Source organism: Ciconia boyciana, chromosome 2, assembly GCF_034638445.1.
Source record: "Ciconia boyciana chromosome 2, ASM3463844v1, whole genome shotgun sequence".
Taxonomy (NCBI): Eukaryota; Metazoa; Chordata; class Aves; order Ciconiiformes; family Ciconiidae; genus Ciconia; species Ciconia boyciana.
Window position 1 is genome coordinate 116,459,973 of NC_132935.1, and position 12,116 is coordinate 116,472,088.

At 41.9% G+C, this 12,116-nt stretch overlaps 1 protein-coding gene across 4 annotated transcripts in view; it reads left to right on the forward strand.

The window, feature by feature from the left end:
* STARD3NL (STARD3 N-terminal like) overlaps positions 1–4,580 on the forward strand; it is a 34,335-nt gene extending 29,755 nt beyond the window's left edge. For all 4 annotated transcript variants that reach the window (XM_072853689.1, XM_072853690.1, XM_072853691.1 and 1 more), the window contains 2 exons: positions 1,490–1,588; positions 4,511–4,580. In XM_072853689.1, coding sequence (XP_072709790.1) covers positions 1,490–1,588; positions 4,511–4,563 — 152 coding nt within the window. In that variant the 3' untranslated portion in view covers positions 4,564–4,580. The remainder of the gene's footprint in view (positions 1–1,489; positions 1,589–4,510) is intronic.
* Positions 4,581–12,116: the final 7,536 nt, after the last annotated feature.

Consider the following 12,116-nt stretch of genomic DNA (forward strand, 5'->3'; position numbering starts at 1 on the left):
TATTGCTAAATCCCTGTGGGATTCAATGACACTTTCTTTTTCTTCATTTCTACTGAGCTTGAAATAGATAGTATTTATTTAGAAATATATGCTTTTGAGTTGAACTCTGCATATTTCCAAAAAAGATAGGGTTTCACTGCAAAATGCTGATTTTAAGCAATTAAGTCAGCCAAATGATAGGCACACTTGGATTGTGTTGTGTGGTGGTACTTATATAGTGCCTTATTTGCTTTTAAATCTGAGGCAGATAATGAAAACAGATTTTAATAGTTGTTGCTTTTTGACCAGGTATTTTTCTCTCCTGTCTCTAGTGGGAGTAGAAGCTGACTTTTTTCCATCTTGCTGTTTTCTTTTAAAAAAACCCCAGGCAAACAAAAAAACCCCACACCACAGCAATTATCTGCCTAATGCAACAGTGCACATAATTTGGAGATGTTTTGTCTGTTACTTTAGAAAAAGAGAAAAAGAAAAAAGGGCAAAACTGTCTTTCCACTGAAGAAGATTTCCAGCTCTAAAAGTTTCCTTCTGTGAGCAGGATTTAAAGCTAAAATCCAACCAGTATGTGTCTTCTAGTGTCTTGTGACTCATTGTTAAATATGGAGACTGACCGTCCTTTTTTGGAAAGAGCAGAAATATAAGTAAAATAGATGTCTCCTTTGGAGACTTCGTACTGGTTAATAAGATAAATTGTTATGTAGAAATAGTAGTTTGAGTTAGAAAGAGATTTTTTTAATAACTGCTGGCTACCTCAGATAGCTCTCCTGATTCAGTAAACCATCAGGGTTTTCTTTTTTTTTTTTTTTCCCATCAGTCTTCATGGGGCAGAGAGTAAGGGATGGAGGTTCAATAGCCTTATGTTGACCTAAAATGCCATCTTTGCCCTGTTATTATCAGAAGACCTGTTGATGGCAGTAAGGATGAGATGAATTAGCTTCTCTCCCAACCCCTCTTGGTTTTTTGTCCTGTATTAAACACACCAAAGTAGCCCCATGTCATTTCCAATTTTCCTGATTTTAGATCAAATTGAGCCAAAAAGAGTGAAAGGTTGGAGTAACTACGTATGTTGAGACAGACAGGTGAAGGCAAGCCATTAATGAGAAGTCTTAAAGTGGCAAAGTGAGAAAATAACTTATTTGGTTATGCATGGCAGCTCACTGATCATTATAAATATATTTCAGAGTTTTAGTTAGCCAGTGAATATTGATGAATTTACATATGGCATCGTAATCATGCAATCACACATAGTAGAAGGAAGGATTCCTTAATTCATGTGTATAGTACTTCTGTTTTGCTAGAGTGTGTCTCCTTAGATGCCTGAAGTAATATAGAAGACATAAATGTTAAATTAACAGTTTGCTTTTTTCCTGAGATATTTATTTATAGAAGTAACTTGTTATAATACATCAATCTTTAAGATTCTTCATCAATACTTCATCTTTAAGATGCTATGTGATAGCATTGAGGATTTGGGTTTTTTTTTTCCTTTTAGGATTTTTGATAGCACAGGATGCTTCTGAACGAGCAGCTCTTCTTCACCCAGGAGTCCTCTCTGATGGGCAGTTCTATTCTCCTCCTGAATCTGTAGCAGGTAGCTATGTTCGCATAGTGAATAATTTTTCATTAAACTCCTTCATTAAACTCCTTCATATTTCACCCCCTTCAGAGGGTAAGGTGGGTGAAGGGAAAAAAATATATTTTCCTTTTTAAATGAAAAGTGTACTTTACAATCCTAAAACGAAAGATCCTTTTTTATTCAGTAATTCAGTTTAGTTACTACCTGTCAGATGAATTACAATACACGTAGTTAGTGGGGCTTCTGACATGCCCCAAAGGTCTTAAAAACAAGATAAGTCTGAAAGAAAATGGTACCACAACTGAAAGGAGGCGGTTATTGTTTGTTTCTGCCATTGATGATCATTATGGGTCCCTTCCAACTTGAGATATTCTGTGACTCTGTGATCTCTTATCTGCTAGCAGTAGTGTTTATGCAGCAATGCACTATTTAATCCAGCCTAAACTTCGAGCTTTACAGTATCTTAGGATAGACAGTAAACCTGAAACTGCTTTAAAGCAAACTGAAGTTTCAATCAGAGGCTCTTTTCCTTTCTCATAACAAAAAGCAAAAGCCCTCTCTGTATAAAAAGGCTAGCTGTGTGAGTATATTAAACTGAGGGCGTTAATTACATCTTAACTCTGCATATCATGTGCTTTGTTCTAGTTGAGGTATGAGCCAAGTAAACCAAAAAATAAATGGAAATACTGCAAGATTTAAGAATGCGTTTGCAGGCATTTCAAGGAAATGAGTAATTTCTTTATGGGTTGAGGGGATTTGAGTTATTTGAGGACACAGTGTGAACCCCCAAATCCTATGTCAGTCTTTTTACCCTAAAATGTAAATCTCTTCTCTAAAGCTGTGCTGTATTATGCAATATTTTAAAAATATTAATACCTGCTAATTGCTACAGATACGTTTGCCCATCTTGCATTATAGAGTTATACATGTTGGTGATATTTTTCAGTTTAATGGCTGTCTCTATGGTTGATGAACATCTTGGCATAATGAATGACTTAGAGCTCCATCTAGGGATGACAAAGCATTAAGACAATGACAAGTATAACTAATGATTCAAAGTGAAAATGTATTTTAGTTAAAGCTGTGAATCTGTCTTGAGGAATAATGGTTGCAAGTATTATACTGGATTCAGCCTGGGATTTTTTTGGCAATAGAATATACAGTGTGAGAGGAAGCATAAGTGGAGCTAACATGTTTTCCTTGGCAGTTTGGCTGGGTCAATGTTGCATGTGCAGTGAGCTATCATGCCTCAGCATGTGTGTGGTGACTACAGGTATATGACTGCCATTGCTTTCAGCTTATCGAATGGCTGCTTGTCACCTGGGTTTCAATAACAGCTCATGTGCCTTCTCCTAGTCTGCCCTAACTGCCAAGTAAATTTGTTTAAGCACCCTTTATAGGTATGAGAAGCAAAAGAAACAGTCAAATGAATATATTTGAACTAAAACACACACACTGGTAGTCACAAAGTATTCTGAAACTGTTAGATGATGTACAGTAAAAATAGCTCACAATTTAAAATATTTTCTTCAAAATTCTACATTTCTTTCAGATAAGACAAACTATGTGTTGTTCTAAGAAAGCAATTTTTGGTCAATTTGCCTTACATATTGATTGGAAAAATATTTAGAGATAAACTATTCCCCATGATCATGCAGAGAGGAATAAACCCCTCTGCTGACATGGCAACATGTCTAAAAACAAATCTTTGCTGTCAGGAGGTGACATTTAAAACAGGCTCTGTTGGAATTTTCAGCATATTTATCTTTTTATGTCTTCCTTGAAGATGCACATGTCCAGGGTCATACCCTTTTCCATCCACTTCTTTATATGGGTTGACCCTTCATCTTCAACATTAGACTTGGTTGCCAAGTAATCATTCTGGAGGTAGCAAGTGGAAAATCAGCCTGGAAAGAGTACATTTCTACAGTTTCTGTACAATCTGAGCTTCAAAATGAAAGGCAGGTGTGCTATTCCAAGAAAGGAAAGGACTTCAGAGTAGTTTGGCCAAAAATACACTTAACAACTTTGTCTTTCTTTTTTTACTTCTTTGTGAGAGGGAATGTGGGTCCATAGTTCAGCTTTAAATTCATGGCAAAAGCCCAAGGAAGTCTCCCAGGCATTTTATCAAACTCAGCCTTTCCCCCCTCCCCTCCATGGGAGTCTCATTTAAAAGTGCCCAAGACATGTATGGTGAAATGCATGGGCTGACAGTTTCCTCAGTTGTCCCTGCCAAGGGCTAACTGCCACAAGGACTGACTGCCACCTACGACTGATCCATCAAGCCACCTTCCTGCAAAGTAGTGCCTCCAGCAGGAGCTGTCTCTGGGCACGTAGCCCTGTCACCAGATAAGTTTTCTTTTTGTGGCCTTCCAAGGCTTTGTCACAGCAGAGAGCTGAGAGCAGGCAGGGGAGAAGGAGAAGAGAACTGGGCAGGGAGAGGCAGAGGGAGCTGTCTGGTTTCTGGCTTAGAGTGAGACAATCTCTTGCCCGAACACTAGATACAGAAATTATTAATTTGTAAAGCAGTATGTCTGGCTGCTTTGAAAGTGTCTTCTGAAGTTGTGTTCCAAAAGGCAGGATGTAGCAAGTGGGAAAATCTGCTTGTCAGTGAGCACATGTGGAGTTGATTGTCCTAAGTGTGTTGTAGTGAAATCTTGAAGCACTTGCTAACTGAATCCATTGACAGGGTAGGTATTTCAAGAATGATCCCAGTAGTGGGTTTTGGGTTTGATAACTGTTAAAAAAAACCTTCAATGCGAAACATCCAAAAAGATAAGAAATCCAAAATAAAAAGTAAGTATTTTTATGGGAAATAGTTGCTTTGAATTGCCTTTTGATAAGCCATTACCAGTGGTGGTCTGCTTTTTTCTTTGTCTTTGTCTTTTTTTCTTCTTCTCTCAAATGATCTAACAGCATTCTTGTCTTCCTCTTCAGGATCTGATGAAGACTCTGAAGAAAAACAAGACAGTGAAAAACCAGTTGTATAGCAAATATGAAAAAGCAGGTAAGTTCCTTTGCATAGAAACTGAGTATTCCTAAAAATATTTTTTTCTTCTTAGTTCCTTCCCAGGTAATCTGAACAGTGGGCATTCTAAGTAATCTGAATTTAGGAGTTCATAATCTCTGAACCCAGTCTGTCAGTTTTAGCAATCTTCAAGCAGGAAATCCTGACAGGCTCTTGAGAGCCTGTAGTTGGAGTCCTCTGCTGCTGAGTTCTGGTTAACTCAGGCCCAGGGGTCTGAGAGCGCTGTTCTGGAGTATAACGTTAAAGGCTGCAGGCTCGGGATGGATCACCTCCAGCATTTATCTGATGGCTGTTGTGGAAAGGACAATGGTGGACCAGATGTATAAAAGCTACTCTTTTTGGTAGTGGGAGAGAGATTTCTTTGGAGATGGTAATGCAAGAGTGCTAGGAAGAGATTTTCTTTTAGTTTAGGTCTAGGACAAATATACTCATCTTGAAGATTGCATTGGGAAAACTACTTTGATTTTTCCTCTCCTGAGTCTCTTTAATACTACAAATGAGTTACATGGGAGCAGCTGCGTCTTAAGATTTTTGTAGTGTACTTTGGTTAAATATGAGAGATTATTTCCTTATTTTGGAAATTACTTCATTTACTTTTGGAATTATCTTGCCCCATGCTTTCACTTCACCACACGTGGCAAAGCTCAAGCTAGGGGAGGTATTAAATGTTCTTGAGAAGCTGAAGCTTCTGATTTGAAATCTTCTAGTGCTTGCCTGGAAGAGTGGATGACCTTTTCTTTTCAGCCTCCCCATTTTCAATATCTGTTTTCTTGACTTGCATCTTCATTCATCTTGACTTGTGTAATCTGTTACAGAAAGAAAATCTGAGGGAAGTTGTTGGGGTTTGGAAACTGGCAACAGAGTCTGTGGCTGACTTGCTGGCGGAGCTGCTGACAGGAGAATTTATTCATTAGAAAGCAAAGGGAATGGTTCCCATGTACTGTAATACCTCACAAAGATGTACCTTGTTGACATATGTATATTAGGTTGCCTCCCAGGTGGTGTTAAAATATTTGTCCATGATGTATTTTATTATTCAGTGATTCCTGAAGTTGATCCTTCTAATGACTAGGTAATTACTGGAAAGTGTTGTCTTGTGTACTTAATCAAGAGACTGGTAATATAATGAAGTAAAACTTCTCTATGGTGGAAGTATATTTAATGATTGTTGGGACTCACTAGGTAAAATTATTTTATGTTATTGCAAGTTTGTCATTAGTTTTATGTTTACTTTTTTAACTCCATGCATTTTCTTTTTTAATGGATATGTTCACTTTCTAAAATAAAAATGTTAAAACATGGGTAATGCATTATGATATTCTGTTGCTTTATCAACTGAAAATCTGCATGTACCACTCCTTTATTTCTTGTGGGGTAATGAGGATTCCAGTTTGCATAGATTTTGTGCAAAATGTGTTACAGAGCTGTTTGGCTGCCTGTGGGGATGTAGTGTTAGTGGTAATGTAACATCATTTCTTTGTTGCATATGTGATATCAAAAGGATGCAAGGAGCTTTTTGAAATAACTTAGTTCCCACTCCTGTACTGGTGGTGGATGTCCTTCGGGTTCAAGGAGGAAACTGGAGTAAGGACACACAATGGATAGAGGGACGGGGTGCTAGTATGGGCCCTCAACCTGTTGCCCAGGGGTGTGCTGGGGACACTGCACCACAGTCAAAGTCTTGCAGAGATGAGCTGGGGGCTCCTGAGGTAGTAGGAGCCAACAAGGAAACTTCCATGGAACACCTTAAGAGAAACAAGGGGTGTTCCACTAGGAAGGTGACATGGCTGACAGCCCAGATGAAGTGTCTCTACATGAATGCACGCAGCATGGGCAACAAACAGGAGGAGCTGGAAGCTACTGTGCTGCTAGAAAGCTATGACCTGATTGCTATTCCTGAAACCTGGTGGAACGAATCCCATGACTGGAGTGTGGCTATCGATGGCTACAGGCTGTTCAGAAGGGACAGGCGGCGAAGGAGGGGCAGAGGTGTTGCCCCCTATATCAAGAAATGGATAGAGCGTGAAGAGCTGTCCCTGAAGAATAGCCATGAGCAGGTTGAAAGCTTATGGGTAAGAATTAGACACCGAGGCAACAAAGGGAACCTTGTGGTTGGTGTCTACTACAGGCTGCCTGATCAAGGGGAGCCTACTGATGAAACCTTCCTCCAGCTACAGGAGGCTTCACGCTCGCAAGCTCTTGTCCTACTGGGGGACTTCAACCACCCCAACATCTGCTGGAAAAGTAGCACGAGTTGTAGGCAGTGCGGGAGACACTGGAGTGCATTGAGGATAACTTCTTAACCCAGGTAATAGACAACCCTACCCGAGAGGATGCAATACTGGACCTGATGGTCACCAATGCAAGTGAGCTCATCAATGACGTCAAGATTGGAGGCAGCCTAGGCTGCAGTGATCACGCAGTGGTGGAGTTCACAGTCCTGAGGGATATGGGACAGGCGAGGAGTATAGTCAGGACCCTAAATTTTAGGAAAGCAAACTTCCAGCTCTTCAAGGAGTTAGTCAGTAGGACCCCCTGGGAAACGGTCTTCAGGGACAGGGGAGCAGAACAGAGCTGGCAGATCTTTAAGGGTGCTTTCCATAAAGCACAAGAGCTCTCAGTCCCCAGATGTAGGAAATCAGGCAAGGAAGGGAAGACACCAGCATGGCTGAGTCGAGACATGCTGGTCAAACTAAAGAGCAAGAGGGAACTGCACAGGCAGTGGAAGCAGGGACAGGTAACCTGGGAAGAGTATAGGGATGCTGCCTGCTTGTGTAGGGATGGGGTCAGGAAGGCCAAGGCACAGCTGGAGCTGAACTTGGAAAGGGATGCAAAGAATAACAAGAAGGGCTTCTACAGGTATATCACCCAGAAAAGGAAAGTTAAAGAAAGCGTACCTCCACTGATGAAAAGAATGGTGACCTAGTATCAACAGACAAGGAGAAGGCTGAGGTACTCAACAACTTTTTTGCTTCAGTCTTCTCTGGCAACCGCTCTCCTCCCGAGACAATGGACAACATGTTGGGGACCAGGGGGGTAAAGCCCCTCCCACTGTAAGGGAAGATCAGGTTCGTGACCACCTGAGGAACCTGAACATACATAAGTCTATGGGACCTGAGGAGATGCATCCCAGAGTCCTGAGGGAATTGGCTGATGTAGTTGCCAAGCCACTCTCCATGATATTTGAAAAGTCATGGCAGTCAGGTGAAGTCCCTGGTGACTGGAAGAAGGGAAACATTGCACCCATTTTTAAAAAGGGTAGAAAGGATGACCCTGGGAACTACTGACCTGTCAGCCTCACCTCTGTGCCTGGGAAGATCATGGAACAGATCTTCCTAGAAGCTATGCTAGAGCACATGGAGGATAGGGAGGTTATTTGAGACACACAGCATGGCTTTACCAAGGGCAAGTCCTGCCTGACCAACCTAGTGGCTTTCTACGATGGAGTTACCACATCAGTGGACAAAGGGAAAAGCAGTGGATGACATCTATCTGGACTTCTGTAAAGCCTTTGACATGGTCCCCCACATCCTTCTCTCTAAACTGGAGAGATACGGATTTAATGGGTAGACTGTTCAGTGGATGAGGAATTGGTTGGATGGTCACATCCAGAGGGTAGCAGTCAACAGCTCAATGTCCAGATGGAGACCAGTGACGAGAGGTGTCCCTCAGGGGTCTGTACTGGGACCAATGCTGTTCAATATTTTCATCGATGACATTGACAGCGAGATCAAGTGCACCCTCAGCAAGTTTGCAGATGACACCAAGCTGAGTGGTGCAGTTTACATGCCAGAAGGACAGGATGTCATCCAGAGGGACCTGGACAAGCTGGAGAAGTGGGCCTGTGTGAACCTCATGAGGTTCAACAAGGCCAAGTGGAGGGTCCTGGATCAGGGCAATCCTCAGTTTCAATACAGGGTGGGGGGATGAAGGGATTGAGAACAGCCCTGCAAAAAAGGACTTGGGGGTACTGATGGACAAAAAGCTGGACATGAGCTGGCAATGTGCGCTTGCAGCCCAGAAGGCCAACCGTGTCCTGGGCTGCATCAAAAGAAGCGTGGCCAGCAGGTCAAGGGAGGTGATTCTGCCCCTCTACTCTGCTCTGGTGAGACCTCACCTGGAGTACCGCGTCCCGCTCTGGAGCCTTCAGCACAGGAAGGACATGGAGCTGTTGGAGCAAGTCCAGAGGAGGACCACAAAAATGATCCGAGGGCTGGAGCACCTCTCCTACGAGGACAGGCTGAGAGAGTTGGGGTTGTTCAGCCTGGAGAAGAGAAGGCTGCGGGGAGACCTTAAGGCAGCCTTCCAGTACTTGAAGGGGGCCTATAGGAAAGACAGGGACAGACTTTTTAGCAAGGTCTGTTGTGACAGGACAAGGAGCAATGGTTTTAAACTAAGGGAGGGCAGATTTAGACTGCATTTAAGAAAGAGTTTTTTTACAATGAGGGTGGTGAGGCACTGGAACAGCTTGCCCAGAGAGATGGCAGATGCCCCATCCCTGGAAACATTCAAGGTCAGGTTGGATGGGGCTCTGACCAACCTGATCTAGTTAAAGATGGCCCTGCTCATTGCAAGGGGGTTGGACTAGATGACCTGTAAAGGGCCCTTCCAATCCAAAGCATTCTATGATTCTAAGTGATCCTTTGCCAACGCTAGTATTACCCCAGTAGGGAGAGGAAGGTAGTCAATTGTTCGATTTAGCTGTGTAAGATGCGTATTTTCAGATACGGATCTTAAGTGTTAACCGATGCTTGATCAAAAAAGTTTTAGGTAACACCTAATTTCTACCTGAAGAGGAATGTAAGCATTGTAGCTTTCCTTATATAGCCATCAGGTTTTATTAGCAACCTGCACAGGTACCAGTGTATTCTTCACATGTTAACTCATGTGTATGGACTATATTGCTTTGTAATGTTTCCTTTGCTATGGAACAGAAGCATAGTGGGTAGAAGACAGGATGGGCTGTGGTCTATCTCTTCCAATCACACCTTTTCCTTGAAGCAGTAGTGACTGTTTCAGTTTACAGGATTTTTCCACTAAAAGCACAAACCAAAAGCCAGTCCTCAAAGCATTAAAACATACATTGTCTTCCTCTTAATTCAGTCCCAACGAATCAATAAACTAGCAGCAGGGGGTTGTAAGCCACTGCAGCTGGCAAACTCACAGCCCTGAATTTGATGAGCCCCAGAAATTGCAGATGGATACCCATGTTCAACACTTTAGGGCTGTGTGGATGCAAGATTTCTTTTCTCTTCTCAGCTTTGGGTATGAGACATTGCAAGCGGGCTGGAAGATCATTTATTAAAAGTGGGCTTGAGTGATGAACGTGATCACTTGCTTAGTTGTCCTGTTGGAGCTGAGGTTACAGCACCAAATAAAGACCATTCTGGGGGCAGTACAAGGGGAAAGGGGGGGAGAGAGAGAGATAAAAGTGATGCTATGGAAGTCCGCAAGCGCTACATTTAAGCAGAGGTTTTGAGAATACCTTCACAGCTATTTGATTTCACTTTAGTTGCTATCAAGCTTTAACAGTAAAATGATCACCTGCCTTTTTGCTCCAAATAACAGTTCTGTAAATAAGCGTATGACTAAAAGATTAGGCAGTCTACCTTCACATTGAAGATCAGTATAAATCGAAGGCAGTAAGTGGTTACCTGGGCTACAGTATGCTATTTCTAAAATTCTCTTCTGTGACTGCTGGATGAAAAAAATAATCAAGGATCAAGTCTATCACTTAGGTCACTTCAAAATATGCAAGATCTGTTTCAGAGGGTGCAGGTCAGAATAAATCATCAGAAGAAAAAATCAAAACCTGTCATTTAACAATGCTGGAATGTTCCTAACCAAATATTAAACTCAATGAGAAAAATGCATCTGGGATAGGAAGTCAAAAGTTCCATTAAACATATGAATTTTATCTAGGTGCATGACTTTATTTGAAAACCTTCCTCAATCTGCAATATGGAATTCCTCTGGAAATCTAAGAAATGCAACTTATTCTCAGTGCCTGCTTCTTCCTGCAGCTCAGTACTCAGAAAAATTAGAAAAAGGGAATTAATACAAAATCATTAGCTGTAAAGCAGAACAAGCCATATGCGCTAGTGACAGAAAGTCCTTGGGGGGGGTGGGGGGGTGGGGGGTGGTATTTTATTATACCAAACATGAATGAATATATGGCAAATGTAAGGTTTTACAAGCCTCTCCTAAACCAGCATGTTTTCTTCCTGTGGTGCATGATTCAGGTTCTCTGTATATTGAGCTAAATGAGATGCCCCATTTTCATACATGGGTAGTTTGCCAAGGAAATTACTCCCTTTGGCACATCCACAAACAGTTCTGGTTGCTGCCATGAGAGGTTGTATCTCCTGGAAATCTAAAATGCATCGGTTATAGTATAGAAAAGAGTTAAAATACTCAATCTGAAATAATTTTGTTCACTCCTCTCAGACCTACCTGTAAAACCTGTGAAGTTGACTCAAAAACTCAGTTGTTCAATCCTGCCCTTCCCCAGGATGTTTCTCCTCTCCTTGGGCAACCCCAAAGACATCCCCGGAAGCACTTTCCACCTGCTTTTCATTTCTAGCACAAAAGAGATTGTTCATGTGAAAGCCAGGGGTAATGGACTAATTACTTGGCGTGACAGTCTGACAGCAAGCTGACTTACCTTGTACTTAGAACAGCTCTAAAGTGGTAAGCCTTATCCATGTACCTCAGACATGGTTTGTCTCCAAGGTGTCCTTCTGGGACAGTACACCAGCTCCTCAGGGATGGTTCCTCTGGCAGTAGTGTCCTGCAAGCATACCCAGTAGGAAAAATACAGCAACAGAGCTCTTGTTGTCACAATAGAGCCAGGGTGAAGCACCCATGTCTCCCAGCTTGGCAAAGCTCTTGCTTCTGCCTTTAGGAGAAGTGTGGACTCTTCTTTCAGGGACTGAGAATTGCATTTGAAGAATGATCATTGCTCATTTTGGTGTCACCTGGAGAGGTCCCCTGGCAGCAGGTAGATAATTTTTGAAATTAACTAGCATGATTGAACCCTGCTATGTTTTAAACATTGGAAGGAAGGAGCTTGAGATTAATGACCTTGAATCTGGCTTACTGAGATTCAGGGACAGTACAATACTGGCTGTCATGGTAGATTTCTCAAAGTTGATTTGGTTTTGGTGATGGGAGTTGTGCTCAGAAAAACAACAAAATAATAGCAGAATCTAGAGTTGAGCATGTTGAGCATTTAACTTGGCTAAACTAATGTATGTCAGGCCTGGAGAACTGTTTTCATATAATTCTTCTGTTTTCCTGCGAGTCATGAGCAATTGAGCTGATCTGAGCAGCTAAACAAGCAGGCAAGAAAGAAGCTCGCCCTGAGGTTTTCTAGTTTTGAAAAGCTGGATCTGTGAACTGTTGTAAACACAGCAAATGTGGCTGTGTGCTGTTTGTAATTTGTTGGGTTTGCTTGTCATTGGCCTTGAAAAGGAGATTTGAAATGAGTCTTGTTTCATGAAGCAGATGTGAATG